At 53.4% G+C, this 25727-nt stretch overlaps 3 protein-coding genes across 6 annotated transcripts in view; 2 read left to right on the forward strand and 1 right to left on the reverse strand.

Annotated features, from left to right (window-relative positions):
* Positions 1–25727, reverse strand: part of KXD1 (KxDL motif containing 1) — a 265201-nt gene that overhangs the window by 26848 nt on the left and 212626 nt on the right. The gene's annotated exons all lie outside the window — the stretch shown is intronic.
* Positions 256–10539, forward strand: FKBP8 (FKBP prolyl isomerase 8). 4 transcript variants are annotated; one of them, XM_055541043.1, is made up of 9 exons: positions 256–277; positions 1743–2056; positions 4974–5143; positions 5264–5352; positions 5651–5871; positions 6689–6861; positions 8879–8956; positions 9456–9587; positions 10019–10539. In XM_055541043.1, exons 2-9 carry the CDS (start codon positions 1768–1770, stop codon positions 10103–10105), a joined length of 1239 nt encoding a protein of 412 aa, XP_055397018.1. In that variant the 5' UTR covers positions 256–277; positions 1743–1767; the 3' UTR covers positions 10106–10539. The 4 variants fall into 4 exon arrangements, with proteins under 4 accessions (XP_055397018.1, XP_055397021.1, XP_055397028.1 ...); XM_055541046.1 differs by lacking the exon at positions 256–277 and adding an exon at positions 293–388; XM_055541053.1 differs by lacking the exon at positions 256–277 and adding an exon at positions 365–492.
* The window catches only part of ELL (elongation factor for RNA polymerase II), a 79408-nt gene continuing 75419 nt past the window's right edge, over positions 21739–25727 (forward strand). The window contains exon 1 of the mRNA XM_055541009.1: positions 21739–21934. Within this exon, the coding sequence (XP_055396984.1) occupies positions 21800–21934 (135 nt within the window). The 5' untranslated portion in view covers positions 21739–21799. The remainder of the gene's footprint in view (positions 21935–25727) is intronic.

Consider the following 25727-nt stretch of genomic DNA (forward strand, 5'->3'; position numbering starts at 1 on the left):
GATGAGCCGAATGTCAGACAAGCGGTTAGTCTGGCCAGGCTGCGCGGTGCTGACCTGTGAACTGACTAGGATCTACAGCACCCCCACCCTTACCCCGCCTCCCGCCCTCGCCCTCTCCCTCTCCCCCGCCCCGCCCCCGTTCGGGGGGTGGCGCGGCGGCCTCTGCCCCTTTAAGAACGCCCCGCTGATACAAGCAGGAAGGGGGCGGTGCCTGTACCGGAGACGGATGTGCGCGCAAACCAATGGACGCTGTAGTCACTACGGCGGCGTCCAATGGGTGCGGTGAGGGCGGGGCTGGGCGCCAGAGCCTGGTTCCCGAGGCGCGGCGGCCGCGGCTGGGGGCGGGGAGGGGGGCGCAGGACCCCAGGCTGGGGTCCCGGAGCCGGAGGCACGTGTCCCGGGGCGCCAGCGGGGCCGCGTCGGCCCGAAGCACTGCCCGGGCCTGGGCTAGTCCAGGGCCCGGCGCGGCGGGGGCTGCGACTGCTAGGCGGGGTGAAGGGCCGCGGGGGAGGCGAGCTGGGGGGCGCGGGGGGTCGGAGTGCCCGAGGGGGTGCTACCTGGTAGGGGCGACCAGGAGTGGGGGCCACGGAGGGTCAAGAGCAGCGGGTGGGGGCGCTGCCGGCTGAGTCGTGCAGGGCCAGGGGTGCCCGAGGGTTGCGGGGGGTCGGGAGCCCCAGACTGGTGGCGTCAAATAGGCGTGGGGCGTTGGGGACTGGGGTGGGAGGTTGACGGAGGGCCAGGCTGGGGCAGGGGGCGTCTGGAGAGCGTAGGGTGTTATGGGATTGGGAAGGGGGCGTCTGGGGAGATCAAAGTGTTTAGGGGCGACAGACCAGCTGTGGGGGAAGCTGGCCCGGGCTGGGGGCGGTGGTTGGGGTTGGGGGAGGGCTATTTATGCGAGCGCAGGGGATTGTGGGGGTTGGGGCTGGGAGGGTCTCAGAAAAGGGGACCCGAGCCCGGAAGGAGCAGGCAGGTGAGAGTTAGGGAGGAGATGCTGTGGGCTATAATGACGGCTTTACCACCTTCCAGAGCTTGGGGCCTAGGGGAGGGAGTCAGTTCTTGATGGTCCAGGAAAGAAGCCGTGGGGGTCTCGACCACTTCTGTAAAGGGTAGGCTACTTCGAAGGTGGTCAGAAGGCCTGAGGAGAGAAGAAGGGGCTCTAGGGAATGGTTTGGGACACGGTCCCTGGTGTTGGGGGGTGGTTTGCCTTGGGGTTTCTGGGAGGCTCCCCTTAGGAGACGGGACAACTGAAGGTGGGGAGCCCTGGTAAAGATTCACTTTATTTTTCTCTTGGGCTCTAAAAATAGCCTCCCCAAAATCTCGGGGTTGTCCCCCAGAAAAAAATCCCAGCACCCACTCTGGGCAGATAAAGCCCCAGGTTCCAAATCCTGCATCCTGTGGTTGCCTTGCTCTGTGACCTTGGGCAAATGGCTTTGCCACTCTGGGCCTCAATTTCCTTTTCTGCAAGGGGATGTTCTCTACTTCCCAGGGTGTTTATAAAGATTAAATAATAATTAACTCTAATAATAGCTACTGCTGATTGAACCTGATGCCAGGGTTTGGTGAGTGGGTTGTTAAGTCCTTGGAACAAACCAGGATTGTTACTCTACCCACTGTACAGATGAGGAAACTAAGGCCTGGAGCCCCAGAGTCACACAGCAAGTGATGGGCACTGTGGGGAATGGAGGCAGAGGAGATTTGAGGGGTGTGGTGGAATTCTTACCCCCATCCATTACCCTCCCCAGGGCCAGTTCCCATCCCCCCAGCAGCATGGCATCCTGTGCTGAGCCCTCTGCTGCAGACCCTGAGCCCACTGCCCCGCCACCTGCTGGGGTCCCACCACTTGAGGACTTCGAGGTGCTGGACGGGGTGGAAGACGCTGAGGGCGAGGAGGAGGAAGAAGAGGAGGACCTGAGTGAACTGCCGCCACTTGAGGATGTGGGGCAGCCCCCACTGGAGGAGGCCGAGCAGCCCGGGGCCCTGGCCCGAGAGTTCCTGGCCGCCATGGAGCCCGAGCCTGAGCCCGCCCCGGCCCCCGACGAGTGGCTGGACATCCTGGGTAAGGAGCAGGGGTGTCTTGGGTTGACCCATGGTGCCCAGACAGCTCAGGTTTGGGAGTGACCTTGGCCTAGGCCTTCTCCTCTCCTGAGCCTCGGGTTTCCCCATCTCTGTCGTGAAGGAGATTGGAAGTAAAACGTGGTAACCACGGTGATCACTAGCCACAGGCAATTGCTTGAGCCTCTTCATGTTTATGAGCCCTTTTCTTGTCTCTCTCTCTGTCACACACACACACACACGACTTGTTTTCTCAGAGCTGCTAACAGGGCTCAGAGACGCTGAATCACCTGCTCAGAGCCACACAGAGCTCTCAACCCCCATTCCTGTTCTTGGCATTTGTCCGACCAGTGCCTGACCCACGCCCCCAAAACTGTGTTCTAAGGTCAAATAGATCTGTGGAACATCCCATTCATAGTCTTCATTAGTGTGCTCAGTGTTAAGAAAAAGCCCTGCAAGAGGGGAACTAGGAGAACCCATATGTGCACCCTGCACCTCCACTGCATCACGGCAACTCTGGAAAATAAACAGTACTGCTCGTTCTGATGCCGAGAACACCAGGGAATGCTGATGTCCACACAATGATGGTACATCGCTGCTATCTCTGTTAATGATCAAACGATACAGACAACAGTAAAACCAAGTTGGTACTGCTTTCACCTCCACTACAGATACAGACTTTACTATGCCTAAAAAAAAACAAACACCAGGTGATGTTTACTAAGCAGTGGTTCCGTGCCAGGCCTGTGCATCCTCTAATTTTATCCTCACAGCAACCCTGTGATGTAATTCCTACCATATCCCTGTTTGACAGTTAGGGAAACAGGCTCAGAGAGGTGAAGGCACTTGTCCAAGGTTGCACAGCCCCCTTGGCTCTGTTAAAGTTTGGGAAGTTCTTCTCTACTGACGGGAAGGACTGCCCTGCTCCCTCTGTGAGCATGAAGATGGCTCTGTTTGTTTATATTCGAGCCAGCCACTCTCTGAGGCCAGAATTCAGGCTTCTAGACGAGGAAACTGAGGCCTTGAGAGAAGCTGTGATTTACCCAGAGTTTCCCCGGGCAAGAGACAACGCCTAGTTGAGATCCTACCAACATATCCACTATTAGTGTCCAGAAGCCTCAAGACACGGGATCCCTCGGCATCCACTAGATAAGTGATTCTGAAACTGGATGCAGGAGCAGGTATAAGTGTGGGAGCACTGCAGAAAATTGGAACACTCTAGAATATTCCACAATATGAATAGATCTCCTTGCCCTTTATCTTTAGACTGGGATCTACTCAGACTCACAGCATTGTTTTCCAGACCTGGGGACTTATAGAATACAGGTACTTCTTGTACACTGGGTGGCTGCAGATGACGTCAGTCTCTTGTGCCCCTTACGTATAAGCCCTCTATCACCCCAGCAGTTGTAATGGGATGACTGTGGGTGTCATCATTGTGGGGGCTCCTTGAGTGGATTTGTGAGGGCCTGGGGCCTTGTGCCTGGTACTCAGTAGGTGTTGGCTGTGGCCATCTGGTCATCCCTAAAATTGTTTGGGGTATGGAGAGGAACGTAGTGGTCTCCTTGGTGGCTGGAGGGGGGAACTAGGGGTTACTTTTGCTTTTAGGTCTTTCCGTGTGATGTCGTGCTTTAGTTGGGACACACTCCTGGCATCACAGGTACTCTATTAACCAAGCAGGCTAATCATTGGGTGTCACCAGGAGAAGCCCCAGCCACCCCATTTCATGGCTGGGTAAACTAAGACCCAGATGTCTCAGGGCTGAGATTGGAACCAAAGGAGAGGGGACACGGTAGGGCTCCAGTCTCTTTTCTGGGCATCCCTGCTGCCTTGATTGTGATAGGCAGGAGGGCTTTTCTCAGCCCTTTGCCCTCACTGAGCCGAGATGTTTTTTCTTCTTCTCCTCTTCTTTTGGCCGCTTGTGGGATCTCAGTTCCCTGACGAGGGATTGAACCTGGCCCCCAGCAGTGAAAGTGCAGAATCCTAACCATTAGGCCACCAGGGAACTCCATTTTCTTTTTAAAAATTATTTTTAATTTAACAATTAACTAGATTTATTTTTATACCAAAGTTTTCTTTTGAATTAATTTGTTTTTGGCTGTGCTGGGTCTTCATGGCTGCTCTGGCTTTACTCTAGTTTTGGCGAGCAGGGGCTACTCCCCAGGTTTAGTGCGTGGGCTTCTCATTGTTCTGGCTTCTCTTGTTGCTGAGCACAGGCTTCAGCAGTTACAGCTCCCGGGCTCTGGAGCGCAGGCTCAATAGCTGTGGCACATGGGCTTACTTGCTTTGTGGCGTGTGGGATCTTCCCAGATCAGGGGTTGAGCCCATATTTCCTGCATTGGCAGGTGGATTCTTTACCACTGAGCCACCAGGGAAGCCTCATTTATTCATTCGTAAGTTTTGGCTGTGCTTGATCTTCACTGCTGTGCACAGATTCTTTGTCGTGGAGTGTGAGCTTCTCTAGCTGGGGTGAGCCGGCTCAGCAGTGGCAGTCCATGGGCTTCGTTGCCCTGCAGCATGTAGGATCTTAGCTCCCCAACCAGGGATCAAACCCTGCATCAAAACCCTGAAGGTGGATTCTTAACCACTGGACCTACAGGGATGTCCCCTCCCCCGCCCCCGCTTGATTTTCTTAAGATAACAGACCAGCCAGCATTCACTGAGCCCATCCCAGGGCCAGTATTGTCAGTCCCCAAATCAATACTTTCATGCCCAGTGTCCAGCCAGGGACACTGGGGCCCAGAGGCATGGGATCACCTGTGCAGTCAGTGGGAGAGGGGCCACTGAAAACTCAGCTTGTGCCCTAGTGCTGTGCCACCCCCAGGAGAGGCAGAGCTGCTGGTGAGGGGAGAGTTTGCCCAGGGGGCAGCCACTCATCTGAGCCGCTCGGTGACAGGCTGTTTGTTCCCTCTCCTTGGCAGGGAATGGGCTGTTGAGGAAGAAGACGCTGGTTCCAGGCCCACCGGGCTCCAGCCGCCCGACCAAGGGCCAGGTGGTCACTGTGCGGCTGCAGACGTCGCTGGAGAATGGCACGCGGGTACAGGAGGAGCCGGAGCTGGTGTTCACCCTGGGCGACTGCGACGTCATCCAGGTGAGAAGAGGGGCGGGGCGGGGGTGAGCTGGGGGATGCGCTGGTCGTGGTGGGGTGTGCGGGCACTGCTGTGCTGCGCCTCGACCCACTCCACTAGTTCTGCTCCCCCCACCCTCCCAGGCCCTGGATCTCAGTGTTCCGCTCATGGACGTGGGGGAGACGGCTATGGTCACTGCTGACTCCAAGTACTGCTATGGCCCCCAGGGCAGGTGAGAACCTGCTGCTTACAGGGGTCCCTGTGGGGATACAGGAGTGGGTGGGACAGGTTGTTCCCCCATCTCATCCCATCTGCCCACACACTTTATAGAAAAGGAGTCTGAGGCTCAGCGAAGGGAACTCCTGCCCCAGGTCACGGAGCTCAAGGGGAGCAATAGTTACCTTCCCTTGTGTTCTCCTGAGGAGGGGGTGACAGCCCTTTCCCGCCCGCTCCTGAGCCACCCCGGTGTGCCTGGGGGTTCAGTCACGGCGGCCGCTGGGTCTGAGTGCTGTTCCCACCCCATCCCCCAGCAGGAGCCCATACATCCCCCCGCATGCGGCCCTGTGCCTGGAGGTGACTCTGAAGACTGCTGTGGATGGGCCTGACCTGGAGATGCTCACGGGGCAGGAGCGTGTGGCCCTGGCCAACCGGAAGCGGGAGTGTGGCAATGCTCACTATCAGCGGGCCGACTTCGTGCTGGCCGCCAACTCCTACGACCTCGCCATCAAGGCCATCACTTCCAGTGCCAAAGGTGACCGCCAGGTCAAATCCCAGCACCTCCCTGCACAGCCATACCCACTAGTGCTAGAAACGTCAAGCCACAGAGGGCCCCAGATTCAAAATGTTCTAGAAAATTCTAGAATCTGGGTAGATGTTCAACTATGCCTAGCCTATAGGTATCACTGGTGGTGGAGGTTTAGTCCCTCAGTTGTGGCCAACTCTTTTGCGACCCCATAGACTGTGGCCCACCAGGCTCCTCTGTCCATGGAATTTCCTAGGCAAGAAAACTGGAATGCGTTGCCATTTCCTTCTCCAGGGGATCTTCCCGAGCCAAGGATCAAACCTGCATCTCCTGCTTGGCAGGCAGATTCTTAACCACTGAGCCACCTGGGTGACTAAGCCTCCTTAGGTATCTCTAGACTTATATCCCAGGTCAGTGGAATGTTATGGAGTGCAGATAGATGTTTAAAATGTGGTTGACTGCAGACATTGTCAATCCACGTGTCCTGTGATCAGGCCCTTGTTCACTTAGACTCCATTTTGTAGACTCCTTAGGAGTGCCCTGAGGATGGTGCTGGTCTTGGCCTGTGTTAGGATGGGAAAGCTGAGGCCAGAGAGGCCTGAGTCTCCTCAAGGAGTAGGTGGTAGAGGTCCCACGGCATTGGGAGCTTGGAAATCCCTGCCTCCTGTCACTGGGACACTCAGAGACCCTTCCCCCGAGTCTCCTCCACCACCAGGTGCGGAGGGGTGGGCCCGGCCTGGGTCGCTTAGTCCCTCTACAGCTGGATGGCTGGGGGGAGGGCTGAGGCATGGTCACAGCAGCTGTGGCTGTGTGCTGTCCCCCTCAGTGGACATGACATTCGAGGAGGAGGAGCAGCTCCTGCAGCTGAAGGTGAAGTGTCTGAACAACCTGGCGGCCTCGCAGCTGAAGCTGGATCACTACCGCGCAGCGCTGCGCTCCTGCAGCCTCGTGCTGGAGCACCAGCCTGACAACATCAAGGCGCTCTTCCGCAAGGGCAAGGTGAGCTGCAGCCCGCAGGCTCCCAGCGGGCAGGCTGGCTCCCCATCCCAGGGCAGTGAGGCTGGTCTCCCACCCCAGACTTGAGAAGGGCATAAGCATCAGCCAACCAAGTTCCCCGGGGTACAGATGGGAAAACTGAGGTTCAGATAGGTGCAGGGGTGTGGCTTAGGTCACAGCAGTTCCTTGACTGAGGCCACGTTTGAGCTGAGCCCTGGGTCTTAGGTTCCCTCTGTTCCCCGGCACTGCAACCTGGCCCATGCGTAATTGTTCCTCGCATATAACTCTTTGTGACTGCCATTTCCCTCAGTAAAAGCTGGGTTCTTCTCGTGGACTTCAAGGCTGTAAGCCATCTGGTCTTTCGCCCTGCCATCACCTTCCAGTCTACTCTTGGTTGTTACTGGGCTAGGTCTGCTGCTGCCCCAGTGCCTTTGCATGGGCTGTCCATACCCTATTTACTCCCATGAGTCTTTCCTTCATCTTCTTAAAGCCTTTGCTGTGATGTCACCTCCTCAGGAAGGCCTCCCTACAACCCCTCTGCCCTGTCTTCCTGTTTGCCTTGTCACTGTCAGCATGGGAGGTGTCATGCCTTTTGTGCATTTCCCTTCCCAGAAGGTGGGGATTTTGTATGTCGTATGCATGCGTGCTAAGTCGCTTCAGTCGTGTTCGACTCTTTGCGACCCTATGGACTATAGCCCACCAGGCTCCCCTGTCCTTGGGATTCTCCAGGCAAAAGAATACTGGAGTGGGTTGCCGTGCCCTCCTCCAGGGGATCTTCCTGACCTAGGAATTGAACCTGCGTCTCCTGTGGCTCCTGCATTGCAGGGGGATTCTTTACCATTGAGCCATCTGGGAAGCCCTTTGTATGTCTCATTCACTGCTACATCTCTAGTGCTGCAAATACAGCCAGGCACACAGTAGGTGCTGAGTAAGTGCAGGTGGAGCATGGTGGGGAGCTTGGCCAGAGTGGACCTGACCTGAATTGCTTTTGTCCTTATCTCTGTTCATCCTCACTCTGCTGGGAGAGGGGGTGCCTTCAGTATTTTTTAGCAGTAAACTGAGGAAACTAGGCATAAGCAAATGCTGGGTCACTTAGTGCGTTTGTCAGAGACCTGGAGAAGGAAATGGCAACCCACTCCAGCATTCTTGCCTCGAAAATCCCGTGGACGGAGGAGCCTAGTAGGCTACAGTCCATGGGGCTGCAAAGAGTTGGAGATGACTGAGCGACTTCACTTTTACTGAGCAGGCCAGCCAGTGTTTTTAAAGTACTTTCTGGGTATAGAAACATGAGGAGAGAAAAGATGCTGTCCCTGTTTTTTAGGGTTTAAAAGAATCCTCTTGTGGGAAATGAGACTGTCCTTGTAGCCTCACACCTGTTTGGGTCTGCTGGTCGAAGGTGATGGAAACCCACTCAGATTCAAGCAGAAGGAATTGATGGCTTGTGGACCTGCCAAGTTTCAGGCCTAGCTGGCTTCAGTCGCGGCTGGATCCAGGTGTTAGCAGTGTTGTGGAGATACCTGTGTCTGCCTGCTGGGTTCATTTCTCAGGCACACTCCTCTCTCCAGATGCTCCCTCCTGCTCTGCCAAAAGTGCCAGGTCTCCATCCTTTCCACTAAGCAACTGGCCTCCCAGTGCTCCCAGCATAGTTCTGGCTGGATCTCATTGGCTGGCTTGAGTCACACGCCTGGCTCTGAACCATTCAATGTGGCCAAAGCTTTGGCAGCATCCGGTTGGCTTCTCGAGTCAGCCAAGGTGGTGATGGAGGAGGAGGAGAGAGCAGTGCCTGGGCCACTTGCCCACAGTGAAACCAACATTCATGGGAAGGGGCACCGAGCCTGGCGGGCCGCTCAGGTAGTTGAGGGCTCCGGGGAGCAGTGTAGGGGTGACTGGAGCCCTGGGGCAGTTGCTGGAGATAGACTTGGAACTAGTCAGATGACTGGGAGCCTGGCAGGGCTGACCTCTTGAAGGAGAACGTGGCCCAGCTTGGGTCCAAGTGATAACTCCCCACTTGCTCCCGCAGGTGCTGGCCCAGCAAGGCGAGTATAGTGAGGCCATCCCCATCTTGAGAGCAGCCCTGAAGCTGGAACCTTCCAACAAGGTGAGCAGAATGGGGGCACCCTGAGACTTGCCATGCTGACCTGTCGGTAAGTTCCTCTTGTAGTCTGCCCCTTATCTTTCTTGCTGTGGCTCTCCCCTAAAGAGCTTCTATCTGGGCAGTAGCAGGGGGTATGTGACTGAAGGGCCCCAGCCTGCCTGCTGAGACCCTTTTTGACCCCCGCAGAGCCAGTCTGGGCTCTCACCCTCAGCAGGGGTTCCAGAGGTCAAGGGCACTGCCAGCCTGGCCAGTGTCAGTGTTTTCAGCTTCTTTCCCAGAATATTTCTTCTCGGAAAGTTTCTTCTGGCCACCCTTGCTCCAGCTCATCTTCTGGCTTCCTCAGAGGATGCAGACAGCACCCCCCACTTTGCTAATGCTCGGAGAGTAGTAGACAGCTCCCATGTCCCAGTGGTTCCAGCCCCAACGAGCCCCTGGACCCCAGGGAAGCAGGCTGCCAGCAGCAGTGGTTGCCCCTGCTCTCACAAGCACCCCTCTCTCACAGACGATCCACGCAGAGCTCTCGAAGCTGGTGAAGAAGCATGCGGCCCAGAGGAGCACGGAGACCGCCCTGTACCGGAAGATGCTGGGCAACCCCAGCCGGCTGCCTGCCAAGTGTCCTGGCAAGGGTGCCTGGGTGAGCAGGGGTGGGCAGGCACAGGGAAGCTCCCAGAGGAGGGCTGTGTGCAGGGTACACCATGCAGAGGGAGTTTCTTCATTTTGCAACATCAGTGTCTTCCTGAACTGGGTCATGCTGGATCATGCTTGGGACATGGACACAGAGAATCCCCAGCACTGTGTGATCAGACCCAGAGCAGAAGATACAACACAATCAGGAGGGCTCGGGCAGAGGAGTGCTGGCTCCCTTCAGAGGGGAAGGGGAGGTGTACCAGAGGAGGGGAGACTTGGCTTGAGTTTTGATGCGGGTGTGGGAGTTTTCCAAGAGGCAGGCAAGGCATTTTCAGGCAGTGGTTTCCTGGGAGGCCCGTTGGGACCGTAGTTGTTAGCTGAGGTGCAAGCCATCTGTCTTGACCACTGTCTAGCCTTCTCCCTCTCCTTTATCCACAGTCCATCCCATGGAAGTGGCTGTTCGGGGCAACTGCTGTCGCCTTGGGGGGCGTGGCTCTCTCTGTGGTCATTGCTGCCAGGAACTGACCACCCAGGTGGCCACCATCCCTTCCACTCACCGTGGACCCCCACCCTGTGCTCCCTAACTCCCCCAGGCTCCCTGTCCACTGCCCTAACTGGCTTAGCCCCCTCCTCTGGGGCGGGGGCAGTGAGGTTTGGGGGTCACATGGCCCCGCGAGCAGGAGGGACTGAGCCCTATTGGAGGAAAGCAAGGCAGGGCCCTGACCTCACATCCAGCCCGGAGCAAGGGGGCCCTCATTGCTCCAGACCCGATTCCCACCCCACCCCCGGGGTGAGGTCCCAGCAGGGATCAGTCCCAGTATCCTCTTCCCAACAGGCCTGGGGGCAGCCCTCCCCCTGCCCAGCCCCTTTCCACCCTCCAGCCCCTCCTGCCCTGCCTGCTGCCCTCTCTCCAGGCCCTCTCCACCCACACACAGTGAAATAAAAGCCTCCCACCCCGCTCCCTGCTCGTTCTGGAACCTTCTTTTAGCGTCACTTGGGGCTGAGCCAGAGGCCTTTTGTGCCACGTACAGGGTCACAGAGGACAGTGGATGTGGCCAAGCCAGGACTAGAGGGGGCCCGTCTGCTCCCAGGCCACAGCAGACCCTCTGTGCCGAGTGGGAAACAGACCTGGCCTAGCGGGGCCTTGTGCTCAGGGTGCCTGGTCAGACTCGGGAGTTCACCGCTAGGTGTGCTCCTTACCCCACCTCTCAATTCTGTCGCCTCATCTGCAATGGAGGACCCTGATGGGACCTCACTGGGACTGTGCTGAGCCCTCAGTGACCACAGAGGTCTGGCTGTGCAGCAAGCAGACAGACCTGTATCTGGGCAGCAGCATAGCTGGTGTAAAGGCCCTGGAGCAGGATGGAACCCGGTATGTTCAAAGGTGATAAAGGTGGGTGCTCAGCAGAGCCAGACCCTGCAGGGCCTCTGGGGAGGGGTGGGGTTGATTCCAGGAGATGCGTCCCATCTCTTCCTGGCAGCCCAGGGCTATAGGAGCTTCACCCCAAAACGCTGCCCACTGTCCCAACCAGAATAGCCAAAGCCAGTGTTTGGCACCTTTATCAATCTGAGTTCCTTCTTGCTGCTTTAGCCTGCCTCCGGGAAAGGAGATCTCTGAGGTAGACCACACAAGTGTTTGGCTCATGCCCACCCCCTTACTAGTGCTTCCCAGGTGGCGCTAGTGGTAAAGAACCCACCTGCCAATGCAGGAGGTGTGAAAGAAGCAGGTTTGATCCCTGGGTTCAGAAGATTCTCTGGAGGAGGAAATGGTAACCCACTCAAGTATTCTTGCTTAGAGAACCCCATGGACAGAGGAGCCTAGTGGGCTACAGGCCATAGGATCACAGAGTTGGATGTGAATTCAGCGACTTAGTGCACACCCCCTTACAGTCCAGGAGGAGAAGCCACTGGCCACAGCCACCCAGCAGAAGGTGGCCGTCAGGCCTTGAAACTTGATCTTTGCCCTGCTTGCTCCAGGCCCTCTCGGGGCCACCTGGATTACTCTGAGGGCACATCTGGCCATGGCTTGGAACTGATCCTACTCTGCACCATTCAATCCCCTTGGGTTTCTGCCTTGGCCTCTGACGGGAACGGGGTTCCGTGGGAGGTGCTGGGGTGGGGGCCGTGGGTTGGCCAGGCCTAGGAGGCCTGCATCTCAGGCAGGATGCCCCTTCTCTGCTCGGTCTCTGTGGTTTCAGGCTGGGAAGCTGGCCTGAGACGGGGTGGCCAGATGGACTGAGGGCTGGCTGGGGCGACTTCCTGGCCTGGCTGTGAGGGCCGTCGCTGCTGTCGCTCCCGAGCGCCGGCTGTGCCGCACTGGCGTCCGCCCACCGCGGACCCGCAGCAGCCTTGTTCTGTGCCCGTTTCATCATCATATACTCGGGGCAAGTCTTTCGTCAGGTGTGTTGTGAATGTATTTCCCACCTTGTGTCTCACTTTACAGACATTTAAACTTTAATGCAGTCCAATTTGTCCTTTTTTCCCCCTTCATTCCACATGCTTTTTGTCAAAACTTGCTGAGCCATTTATAGAGATTTTCTGGTTTTTCTTTTAAACCTCTTATGGCTTTAACTTTTACATTGAGATCCAGGAGCCACTTTGAGTTAACTTTTCTAAGTGGTGTGAGGTTGGGGTTGAGGTTCAAATTTTTCCAAATAGCCATCCAGTCAGGCTTCCCAGTGGTGCAGTTAGTAAAGAAACTGCCTGCCAATGCAGGAGATGCAAGAGATACCGGTTTGATCCTTGGGTGGGGAAAATCCCTGGAGTAGGAAATGGCAACCCACTCCAGTATTCTTGCCTGGAAAATACCAGGGCAGAGGAGCCTGGCAGCTAGTCTATGGGGTCGCAAAGAGCTGGGCACAACTGAACACGCACGCATGTGTCCAGCTGTTGCAGAAACATCTGTGGGGAAGACTTTATTTCCCCTAGTGAGTTACTATGATAGCTTTGTCAAATAGCAACTGAGGGACTTCCCTGGCGGCCCAGTGGCTAAGACTCTGCATTCCCAATGCAGGGGCCCAAGTTCTATACCTCATCAGGAAACTAGATCCCACAAGCTGCAACTGAGAGTTGGCATACCACAATTAAAGATTCTGCATGCTGCAACTAAGACTGGAGCAGCCAAGTAAATAAATATTTAAAAAAGAAAAAGCACCTGACCACACACCTGTGAGTCTTTTCTGACTCTGCTCCATGCTGAGGGTTTCTGTGTCCCCTTGGCAGGTTTCACGTGTCCTGAAGACTAGCTTTTTAGTGATGATGGAGTCAGGCTGGTTGTGCCTCCTTCCTTTGCCCCTCTTGTGCACGGTTACTCTGGTTGTGCCCATTATTAGCCGAGCAGATGAAAGCTCAGAGAGGAGACAGGTCCTGCCCAGGGTCCCACTACCTGGAAGTAACAGGCAGGATTTGGCCCAGGTCAGCCTGCCTCCAGAGTCCAGGCAGCTGTTTCTGCATCTTACTGCAGGTTAAGGCCAAGAGGTGAGAAAGGCCTTGAATGCCAGGGCCAGGTGGGGACTTTAGTATATCCATCCCCTGGAGGGGCAATGAGGTTACCCTAAGGACACAGGAGGCCTGTGGGGGGTGTCAGACGGTGCTTACTCCCGATTTCAGACATGGTTATGTGCAAAGGTGTGCTGGCTGGACAGCGTGTGCTGTGCTCAGAGATTGGATGGATGGATTTTCTTTCTTATCAAAATGTATACCAGTGCCTTCTGTGTACCCTGTCTTGAGTGATGACTCAGCCTGGCCCTTGCCCTCAAGGGGTGCGACTTGCAGTGGGCCATGAATTGGAAGTGAACACGGAAGAATGAGCTTTGTGTGTGAAAGCTCACGTCTCCTGAACACTTCAACAGGGTGACCTTTACACGCCTCCATCTCACATCTTCCCTAAAGGACAACTTGAGTGCTGGCTGGGGTCACCCAGTGTAGCATCATCAGTGGCTTTGAATGCCTGTTCTCTATTTCTCCTCCTGGTAGAAATCACCTTTACTCCTTACCACACAGATGAGGCTGGTGCCCCACCAGCCTTCAGGGGTGGATCCGCATCTCAGGCCTGACCAATCAGAGCAGTCCAGCGGTCTGGCCACAGTGATTGGCTCCTGGGCGGTCATGTGACCCACAGTGACCCAATCAAGGCCTTCCCTGGTACCTCCTCTGGAGCCATGAGGGCTCTTACAACCCCATCTGTAGAGCAGTAAAGAAGAAACTAAAGGCATGGGTTGTGCAAACCCTGCACATTTAAAGGACTGGCCCTTGACTGGCACCTGAGAGGTCACTTCTAGACTCTTGGAATGTCCTGACTGATAAGAGTATCAGTTTACCTGAGGCCATCAGTTCAGTTCAGTTCAGTCGCTCAGTCGTGTCCGACTCTTTGCGACCCCATGAATCGCAGCAGGCCAGGCCTCCCTGTCCATCACCAATTCCCGGAGTTCACCCAGACCCACGTCCATCGAGTCAGTGATGCCATCCAGCCATCTCATCCTCTGTCGTCCCCTTCTCCTCCTGCCCCCAATCCCTCCCAGCATCAGAGTCTTTTCCAGTGAGTCAACTCTTCGCATGAGGTGGCCAAAGTACTGGAGTTTCAGCTTTAGCATCATTCCTTCCAAAGAAATCCCAGTCCATTCTGAAGGAGATCAGCCCTGGGATTTCTTTGGAAGGAATGATGTTAAAGCTGAAACTCCTGTACTTTGGCCACCTCATGAGAAGAGTTGACTCACTGGAAAAGACTCTGATGCTGGGAGGGATTGGGGGCAGGAGGAGAAGGGGACGACAGAGGATGAGATGGCTGGATGGCATCACTGACTCGATGGACGTGGGTCTGGGTGAACTCCGGGAGTTGGTGATGGACAGGGAGGCCTGGCGTGCTGCGATTCATGGGGTTGCAAAGAGTCGGACAAGACTGAGCGACTGATCTTATCTGAGCTGATCTGATCTCCTTCAGAATGGACTGGTTGGATCTCCTTGCAGTCCAAGGGACTCGCAAGAGTCTTCTCCAACACCACAGTTCAAAAGCATCAATTCTTCGGTGCTCAGCCTTCTTCACAGTCCAACTCTCACATCCATACATGACCACAGGAAAAACCATAGCCTTGACTAGACGAACCTTTGTTGCCATGGGCCATGCCAAATAGTCCACAATAACAATATGATTTAGGGTGGGTGGGGGGGGACTTCCCTGATGGTTCAGTGGTTAAGACACCGCACTTCCAATCCGAAGGACACAGGTTCATTTCCTGGTCAGGAAACTAAGATCTCACATGCCATCTGCCCCCGCCCCGCTCCCCCCACCCCCCAAAAAAAAGAGAGAAAAATAGGGTAGGGGCTTTTGGTCACATGGTATCAGCTCAGTCTCTGGATGGGTGATCAGCCATATCTACATGACTGACCCCTCCTCCTCCACAAAAACCCTGGCCAAGGCTTGAGTGTGCTTCCCTGGATGGCCGTATTCTGTGTGTGCTGTCACGATCGTTGCTGGGAGAATTAAGTGCTGTGTGCAACCAGAAGCTTGTGCCTGGTTTCTCTTGGCTTCTGCCTTCTGCATCCTTTTCCTTTGCTCATCCTAGACTGTATCCTTTCACTGTGATTAACACAGCCATGAATATAAGAGCTTTTCTGAGTTCTGTGTGTCCTAGTGAATTACCAAACCTGACAATGGTCTTAGCGATTCCTGACAACAGGTGTCTTTGGCCTCATCCCGAGAAGAGATGTGAGTCTCCCTATTGCACAAATAAGCTCTGAGGCCCCCGAAGGTGGACTTGCTGGCTCTGAGGTGGCCAGCTAAGAGAGCGGTTGGAGCAGACTGCTTGCTGGCCACCCCACCATGCAGAGGGGCCAGCTCCAAACAGAGTTCTCAGGGATCTTCATGTTCCTTCTGTTGCAAAACTGTTTGCTTCAAAATCCCCAAGGTCCATTTGCTCTGACCTAGCAACTCAACTTTCAGGAAGCTGTGGGACAGATGTGCAGCAATGCGTCTCTCAGGGCTGTGTGTTGCAGAAAATTTAAGGCGTTCCTGAGATTTCTCATCCTGCATCATGCCTGGATGGGGAATGCGGTGTATCTCGGTCCCATGATTGTGTTGTCACTGGGCACGGTTGACCTTAAGATATGGGGATAATCTGGGTAGGCCCAACCCTGCTGGCTATAGAAGAGGAAATCAGAGGGATTCAACACAAGGGAGGTTTCTATTACTGAGATGGAGGGGGCCACGTGGCCAGTGCCTGAGATTGCCCCCCAGTGACAGCAAGGAAGTAGGAACCTCAGTCTTACAACCACCAAAAAATGAGTTCTACCAACAAGCTGAAGGAGCTCGGACACAGAGCCTTCTTCAGGTGAGCTTCTGGGTGAGGACATAGCCCACCCAACATTTTGACTACAGCCTCATGGGCCCCTGAACAGAGAACCAGTTAAAACATACCAGACTTAGCAATCAGAAACTATGAAATAATAACTGCTCCTTTTATTAAGCCACTTTGTTATGCCACAATAGGCAGCAATAGCTAACTAATATATATATTAGCAGTTGCCAGCTAATGAATAGTGGGGTTCCTCCCAGTGTGGCTTAAAATTCCATGAACTGTAAACAACATAGATGTCTAAAGGAAAGGGATTATGTAGATTAAACTCTTGTAAAACCATTAATAATGATCCCCATGATAATGGCATCTTCTTTGGTCTAGGCCTAGGCTCTTGGGTAAATGCTGTTATTATCCCATTTTATGGATGAGCAAAGTGAGGAAAAGAGAGGGCAAGACACATCCCAGGTCCCATATGGTGAGGGTCAGGCCGGGGTCATTGTTTCCATCACAGAACTAGAACATTTTCAATGGGCTTGCTACATGGACTATATGTTGAGAGACCACCCCAAGGTAATCAACTGGCTTCCAATTTTTTGGGTGACCTAGTTCTTAGAGGCTTTTGGAGAGCATGCCAATGCCTGATGATTTCCTCCATTATTGTTTCCAGGGTCCTCTTGGGAGACACTGGGGCATTCAGTGTAAAATGGAGAAATAAATATTGCCAAGCAGCACAGCCCATAGTTGTAGTGTTCTTAATTCTTTTTAACTTCGCTGAGCCCTCAGTTTCCCATCTGGCAAATGGGACCAAACCACAGTATCCACCCCAAAGGGCACTTGTGAGTGTCACTCCAACAGAGCCTGGTGCATTTTAAGCGCTCATCGTGGGGTAGGTGCTGTTGTCTGTTTCTCAGCTGAAACCACTTTCAGCTCCAGGAGGGGAAGTGCCTTTCCTAATGGCATACACAAGCTGGTCAGCACTCAGAGCTGGCTCCTCCCATATTTCACTCTGTTCAGCAGTCTGGCTGGCTGTCCGCTCTCCATCCTCTAACTCCAGACCACCTGCTTCTCAGTTGCCCTTCCTGACCTTATGTGGCCCTTCTTAGGGGCAGTGCAGCCCTGGCCTGCTCCTATATTTACCTGGCCTAGCCTCCAGATTAACACTTCGGCACAGCAGTGGGCAAACTTGTCAGCATGTCTGATCAGTGATGATGGAAAAAATTCTGGAAATGAACAATGGTGATGGTTGTATAACAATGTGAATTATCCTTAATGACACAGAATTGTATATTTTTAAATTGTATATTTTAAAATTATGAACTGATCCCAGATGACGGGTGGAGGATCCCATAACTTCATCCCTGAACTCAGACAGGCTGGAGTTGGAATCCCTGTAGCAGTATTCATACACAGTATGAATACACAGAACTATACATAAAACATCCCAGATAACCACAATGATGTGATCACTCACCTAGAGCCAGACATCCTGGAATGCTAAGTCAAGGGGGCCTTAGGAAGCATGACCACAAACAAAGCTAGTGGAGGTGATGGAATTTCAGTTGAGCTATTTCAAATCCTAAAAGATGATGCTGTGAAAGTGCTGCACTTGATATACCAGCAAATTTGGAAAACTCAGCAGTGGCCATAGGACTGGAAAAGGTTGCTTCTCATTCCAATCCCAAAGAAAGGCAATGCCAAAGAATATTCAAACTACCACACAATTGCACTCATCTCACATGCTAGCAAAGTAATGCTCAAAATTCTCCAAGCCAGGATTCAACAGTACATGACCCGAGAACTTCCAGATGTTCAAGCTGAATTTAGAAAAGGCAGAGGAACCAGAGATCAAATTGCCAACATCTGTTGTATCATCGAAAAAGCAAGAGAGTTCCAGAAAAACATCTAATTCTGTTTTATTGACTATGCCAAAGATTTTGACTGTGTGGATCACAATAAACTGTGGGAAATTCTTCAAGAGATGGGAATACCAGACTGCCTGACCTCCCTCCTGAGAAATCTGTATGCAGGTCAGGAAACAACAGTTAGAACTGGACATGGAACAACAGACTGGTTCCAAATTGGGAAAGGAGTACATCAAGGCTGCATATTGTCACCCTGCTTATTTAACTTATATGCAGAGTACATATGCAAAATGCTGGGTTGGATGAAGCACAAGCTGAAATCAAGATTGCCAGGAGAAATATCAATAACCTCAGATATGCAGATGATACCACTTTTATGGCAAAAAGTGAAGAAGAACTAAAGAGACTCTTGATGAAAATGAAAAAGTTGGCTTAAAACTCAACATTCAGAAAAGTAAAATCATGGTATCTGGTTCCACCACTTCATGGCAATAGATGGGGAAACAATGGCAACAGTGACAGAAGTTATTTTTTTGGGCTCCAAAAATCACTGGAGACAGTACCCACAGCCATGAAATTAAAAGATGCTTGCTCCTTGGAAGGAAATCTATGATCAGCCTAGACAGCATATTAAAAAGCAGAGACACTACTTTGCCAACACAGGTCCACCTAGTCAAAGCTATGGTTTTTCCAGTAGTCATGTATGGATGTGAGACTTGGACTATAAATAAAGGTGAGTGCCGAAGAATTGATGCTTTCGAACTGTGGTGTTGGCGAAGACTCTTAAGAGTTCCTTGGACTGCAAGGAGATCCAACCAGTCCATCCTAAAGGAAATCAGTTCTGAATATTCATTGGAAGGACTGATGCTGAAGCTGAAACTCCAATACTTTGGCCACCTGATGCGAAGAACTGACCCTGATGCTGGGAAAGATTGAAGGCGGGAGGAAAAGGGGACAACAGAGGATGAGATGGTTGGATGGCTTCACTGACTCAATGGACATGAGTTTGAGTAAACTCCGGGAGTTGGTGATGGACGGGGAAGCCTGGCATGATGCAGTCCATGGGGTCACAAAGAGTTGCACTCAACTGAGCGACTGAACTGAACTGAAAGTGTACAATACTATGCCATCTAGTACATTCACACTGCTGTGCAGCCACTCAGGTCAGTTCAGTCACTCAGTTGTGTCCAACTCTTTGTGACCCCATTGGACTGCATCACCCCAGGCTTCCCCATCCATCACCAACTCCCGGAGTTTACTCAAACTCATGTCCATTGGGTCAGTGATGCCATCCAACCATCTCATCCTCTGTTGTACCCTGCTCCTCCTGCCTTCAATCTTGCCTAGCATCAGTGTCTTTTCCAATGAGTCAGCTCTTTGCATCAGGTGGCCAAAGTATTGGAGCTTCAGCATCAGTCCTTCCAGTGGATATTCAGAACTGATTTCCTTTAGGATGGACTGGTTGGATCTCCTTGCAGTCCAAGGGACTCTCAAGAGTCTTTGCCAACACCACAGTTCGAAAGCATCAATTCTTCGGCACTCACCTTTATTTATAGTCCAAGTCTCACATCCATACATGATTACTGGAAAAACCATAGCTTTGACTAGGTGGACCTGTGCTGGCAAGGTAATGTCTCTGCTTTTGAATATGCTGTCTAGGTTGGTCATAACTTCCCTTCCAAGGAGTAAGCATCTTTTAATTTCATGGCTGCAGTCACCATCTGCAGTGATTTTGGAGCCCCCAAAAATAAAGTCTGCCACTGTTTCCCCATCTATTTGCCATGAAGTGATGGGACCAGATGCCATGACTTTAGTTTTCTGAATGTTGAGTTTTAAACCAACTTTTTCACTTTCCTCTTTCATTTTCATCAAGAGTCTCTTTAGTTCTTCTTCACTTTCTGCTAAAAGGGTGGTGTCATCTGTGTATCTGAGGTTATTGATATTTCTCCCAGCAATCTTGATTCCAGCTTGTGCTTAATCCAGTCCAGCATTTTGCATGATGTATTCTGCATGTAAGTTAAATAAGCAGGGTGACAATATGCAGCCTTGATGTACTCCTTTCCCAATTTGGACCCAGTCTGTTGTTCCATGTCCAGTTCTAACTGTTGCTTCCTGACCTGCATACAGATTTCTCAAGAGGCAGGTCTGGCGGTCTGGTATACCCATCTCTTTCAGAATTTTCCACAGTTTATTGTGATCCACACAGTCAAAGGCTTTGGCATAATCAATAAAGCAGAAATAGAAGTTTTTCTGGAACTCTCTTGCTTTTCCATGATCCAGCAGATGTTGGCAATTTGATCTCTGGTTCTTCTGCTTTTTCTAAAACCAGCTTGAACATCTGGAAGGTCACGGTTCACGTATTGCTGAAGCCTGGCTTGGAGAATTTTGAGCATTACTTTGCTAGCGTGTGAGATGAGTGCAATTGTGCAGTAGTTTGAGCATTCTTTGGCATTGCCTTTCTTTGCGATTGGAATGAAAACTGACCTTTTCTAGTCCTGTGGCCACTGCTGAGTATTCCAAATTTGCTGGCATATTGACTGCAGCACTTTCACAGCCTCATCTTCCAGGATTTGAAATAGCTCAACTGGAATTCCATCACCTCCACTAGCTTGTTCATAGTGATTCTTCCTAAGGCCCCCTTGACTTAGCATTCCAGGATGTCTGGCTCTAGGTGGGTGATCACATCATTGTGGTTATCTGGGTTGTGAAGATCTTTTTTGTACAGTTCTTCTGTGTATTCTTGCCACCTCTTCTTAATATCTTCTGCTTCTGTTAGGTCCATACCATTTATGCCCTTCATTGAGCCCATCTTTGCATGAAATGTTCCCTTGGTCTCTCTATTTTTCTTGAAGAGATCTTTAATCTTTCCCATTCTATTGTTTTCCTGTATTTCTTTGCACTGATCATTGAGGAAGGCTCTCTTATCTCTCCTTGCTATTCTTTGGAACTCTGCATTCAAATGGGTATATCTTTCCTTTTTTCCGTTGCTTTTTGCTTCTCTTCTTTTCACAGTTATTTGTAAGGCCTTCTAAGACAGCCATTTTGCTTTTTTGCTTTTCTTTTTCTTGGGGATGGTCTTGATCCGTGTCTCCTGTACAATGTCGTGAACTTCCATCCATAGTTCATCAGGCACTCTGTTACCAGATCTAGTCCCTTAAATCTATTTCTCACTTACACTCTATAATCATAAGGGATTTATTTGATTTAGGTCATACCTGAATGGTCTAGTGGTTTTCCCTACTTTCTTCAATTTAAGTCTGAATTTGGTAATAAAAAAATTGTACACTTTAAATGGGTTAATTTTATGATATGTGACATTTTTTTTAATGGGAGAGCTGGATAACCGCCATCTCTCAAGGTCCTTTGGGAATGTAGGATTTTATTCTATAAAAAGTCTACTCTTAGAGAAGAGCAAAGTTCACTAACCCCCACGATTCCCCAATAGCCCCGGGCCCACCTTAGGGAAGAGCCACCAGCGCAACCCAGCGTCCAATTCGGGCTCGGTTTGCATAGACACGCCCACTCACCCAGCCAGCCCCTGCTTCCGCGCCCCCACGTGTTTTGCGCAGCCCGGTCCCTCCACGCCCTCGCTGGGGCTCTCCACAGAAGCCAAAGACGGAAGACTTGAAGAGACCTCATAAATAATACATCACGTCAGCGGCTAGTGGGGCGGGGCTTCGACGCGCCTGGCTGAGTCAGGGTTATGAATAATACACATTGAGGCGGGGCCTGAAGGAGTGCGCGTGTCGGGGCGGAGTCTGGGCACGGAAGTGGACGCCTCTGGGGGCCTTGAGAGGTGGGGCCATCCGTCCTTATGAATATGCAGAAAACAGGGGCGGTGACTGCGGGCCGCCTTCGGCCTGTAGCGCTGTGCGGCTAGCCGCATCTCATGAATAATGCAGCACGTCGGCGGGCAATGCGGCGCCAGCCCAGCCCCTAGGGGGCGTGGTCAGCCGCGTCTCATGAATAATACAGTGCGTCAGCGGGCGGAGGGGTGGGGCGTGGCCGGCGCGCCGCTGGCCCAGGAGCCGGGAAGCGGGGGGCGGGGGAGCGATGGTCGCAAGATGGCGGCGCTGAAGGAGGATCGGAGCTACGGGCTGTCGTGCGGGCGGGTGAGCGACGGCAGCAAGGTGTCCGTGTTCCATGTGAAGCTCACCGACAGTGCCCTGAGGGCCTTCGAGAGCTACCGCGCCAGCCAGGTGAGCGTCGGACTCGGCGCGGGCGTCGGGGCGCAGGTCGGCCTCGCGCGCCCCTCTCCGCGGCGTTCTGGCTTGGGGGTGCGGGGTCCGGCGTCTGAGGTGTTGCTCGCGGGTTTCTGGACCAGCGGGCCGCGGGGTGGGCTCATGTCCCACTCGGAGAGCGGGGAACCTCGGCTCGGGAGGCGACCCTGGCGGGCGGCCGAGGGCGGCCGAAGGGCCAGAACTCGCGCGCCTGATCCGGGGGGCGTCTTTGTCGGCACCTGGAGGCGTCCGGGGCCTTTCTTGACTCACCCGGCACCTGGGCAGGAACTAGTTTTCTCACCTGACCCAGGGGAGCGGGTGGAGGTAGCGCTGTCCGAGCACAGGAGGTCGGGGGTTAGGACTTCTCTGTCTGGCTGCTTGGCAGGGAGACTGGTAGGGATGGCTGACTGCGTTCCCGGGAACAGCTTTTCCGTCTAGGTCACTGGCAGGGTGGGTCAGTGGGTCACCGCTGTCGGGGCGCCTCTGGGTTTCCTGTTCACTTTGTGTGGGGAGGTTCTATCTGCGCTTGGGGGCCGTCTTTGACGCTTTCCAGTGAGGCTCCTGGAGTTGGGTTCACTCTTATTTCTTGGGAAGGGAAGTTTGGGCAGAACCTGACAGCGTTTCCCCAGTTCCCCAGGTGACCCTGAATCGCTGGACACCTTTAGGAAGAGGGAGTCTTTCTGAAGTGGGGTTTGCTGGCTTGGAGCCTTTCCTAGGCTGGGAGCCTGGGGTGGGCACCTGGGGAGGCACTCTGGCCACCGCACCTGGCCGCTGACTCTCACACTTCTCAGGGGCCGATTTGGGCCCTTCTGGGGAAGTTGGAGGCGTTTCAGTTCTGCCACCTGGCCCACCGGGGGAGGGGGTGTTGGGGATGGGCTTCTGTGCACCATCTCTCTAGGCCTGACTGGGGAGCACATCTGGGCCCGTGGTCAGAAGCTGCTTCTTCCCATTTCTGTTTGTGTCATGGCGCCCTCCTCCTGTGTTGGGACAGAAGTTGCAGGTGCCCAATGGTCAGGTCCTGAGGGGAAATGGTTGAGGGGGTCCTTTTCCTCTTTGCCTGGAAAGTAGGGGCTTCATAGCCAGTGGTTAGGGGGTTGGGTCTGGTGTCAGGTTCGGGGAGGCCCTGCCCTGTGTGTGCGTGTGTGCGTGTGTGTGTGTGTGTGTGTGTGTGTGTGTGTGTGTGTGTGTGTGTGTATACTGGGGATGGGGGGGCCTCGGGCGGGTTAGGAGAGAGACTAACTAGGAAGGAATGCGGCTTTCTTCCTGCCCTGGGCTTGTTCGGCACCATTAGCTAAGCCCGGAATTTCTTTCCCTGTTTTGTTCCCAGTGCCCACCCTTCCCGCCCTTCTTCCCACTTTGGGGGGCAGTTTCCTTCCTGTCCTCGTGTCTCGGTTTCCCCTTCATTGAACTGGGAATTCGTCTATTTTGGAAGAGCGAGTGCCCACCTTGTCCAAAAGGGATTCACCCAGGTGAGGCTGGGGTGCCCCTGCAGGTGAGGAGGGGGCCGGATGGCCAGCTGGAGCCTCCCTTCCTTGTGGAATCCCAGCCCAGAGTCTTTCCCCCCCTGGGCAATTCCGACTCGTTCTGCAGGAAGGCGGGCTTTCCTCGAAACAGCTGGGGGAGAGCTCCTGCGCCATGTAAATAAGGTGAACTTGGCACCTGGTCACGGTGGCTTGGGAGCCCCGCCTTCCCTGCCATGCTGCCCTCCCTGGCTTCAGTCGCCCGGAAGGCCCGCCTGTGCGTCCACCTCATGCTGTCACGCTGCTATTTTTAATTTAGGGTGTTGGTTACATCCCTTAAGCTGGATCTTCCTCCTGTGAGGGTGAAGGTATAACTGCAGACTCCAGTTCGTCCCACGCAGAGCCCAGCTGTGTACGCCAGTGTTGGTCAGCCAGAAGGGGCTCCCTCGCAGAGCTGCTCCTGCAAGCCGGTCGTGTTAACCTGACTGGTTGGGCTGAGTTTTGGGGGTGACTCAAAGTTCCATTTTTCTCAGAGGCTGACAGGTGATTTAAGTTTCTTGGCAATTTCGTAGTTAATCCTATCAGGCAGGCAGTGTCGTGGCCTGAGGTAAGCCCGGGGCAGCGCGGGCATTCAGTGTTCCTGGGTGGTGGGCACAGGAAGGTGACCTGATGAACCCGTGAGCAGCGTATTGGCTCTTAGCACAATACGTGTTTTGTTGCATCCCCATTTGTACGACCGTCACAGTTCAGCGTTTTCTCTTCTCTAGCACTGCGACTATGTGGTTTAGCAACTGCAACCGGTGGAGAGGGAGGGTTTTCACTCTTACTTTATGTTGTCTATGTTGTACTTTATGTTGTTACTTTATGTTTATGTCTTACTTTAAGTTGCCCCTTGGACAGCACAAGTTTGAAGTGCCCACTTATACATGGGTTTCTTTTTTCCACCAAACACATACCATAGTACTAGGTTGGTTGACTCTGCAGATGTGGAACTCAGGATATGGAGAGCCGACTATAAAGTTTATTCAGGATTTTTGACTGCTAGGGGCTTGGTGTCCCTAACCCTGGTGTTGTTCAAGGGTGAGCTGTAATGGCAAAGAGGTTTTACAAACTCAGATGTGGCAGGGGACTGGCGAGGAGCTTCCTTCAAAACTTTCTCTGTGGCTTCCAGGAGCCTGTAATCCTAGCTGTTGGACTAGCCCAAGTAGGAGTCCCTGACAGCTTCCGTCTCCCGAGGGGTCTGGAGTCTGAGCTGCCTTTGTGTAGACCCGGTGACCAGCCTGGAACGTGGTGGAAGGTAAAGGTGAAGTCACGTGTGGCTGCCACTGTCCAGAGTGGGGTGTCGGGCAGTCTCGCCTGTGTCCCAAGGCACTCCCGTGGAGCTCCCTTTTTGCTGTGATGGGTTACTTCCGGGAGAGAAGAAAGAGGACGTGTAAACACAGCATATCACTCCAAGATCACATCATGGGTCTGTTCAGAGAAGTGTCCCTGACAGTGACTCCGACGATGCTGGGGCACCTTCCTCGATCACGTGGATATTTCATCGTCAGATTTGATGGATCTGTTGCTGAGTGACCCTTCCCTCTCCTGGATTATAAGTTTCTTAATGAAGAGGAAGATGATGTTGTTTAGGGAAAACTGAGGGCTCAGGGAAGGGCCCAAGAAGCCTGCGAACTGGAGCCTGTCTGGGTTTGAATCTCTGCATCTCAGGTGTACCTGCATGAGGCCTTGGTTCTGTGCCTGACCCCTCCCAGTCCAGCTCCTCCTCCTCAGAGCATCCCAGTGGCTGCTCTGGATCCTTCTTCTCTTCAGGATTATGAGTGTCCCAGTACCTGAGCCCTCTTAACTCCTAATCCTGCCCTCAGGGTTGGGGTGTCTCAGCGCCCCACCCTCTCTGAGCTCTGGATTCTTCTCTCGGGACTGTGAAAGTCCTAGTACCTGAGCCCTCCCAGCGGCCAGTCCTTCTCTCCAGACTCCCAGGATCTCGGGCCCTGCCCTCTCTGAGCTCTGGCTTCTCCTCTTGGGGCTATCTGGATTCTTTTGGCATGTGCGCAGCCCTGATCCCTCACAGGTTCTCAGCACTTGAGGTGGGGACCCAGGGCCGGTTCCCACCTGGAGGTTTGAGCAGAGACTGCTGCTGCTGCTAAGTCGCTTCAGTCCGACTCTGTGCGACCCCAGAGACGGCAGCCCCCCAGGCTCCCCGTCCCTGGGATTCTCCAGGCAAGAACACTTCAGTGGGTTGCCATTTCCTCCTCCAGTGCATGAAAGTGAAAAGTGAAAGTGAAGTCACTCAGTTGTGTCTGACTCTTAGC

This window comes from Bubalus kerabau, chromosome 1 (assembly GCF_029407905.1).
Source record: "Bubalus kerabau isolate K-KA32 ecotype Philippines breed swamp buffalo chromosome 1, PCC_UOA_SB_1v2, whole genome shotgun sequence".
Lineage (NCBI taxonomy): Eukaryota > Metazoa > Chordata > Mammalia > Artiodactyla > Bovidae > Bubalus > Bubalus kerabau.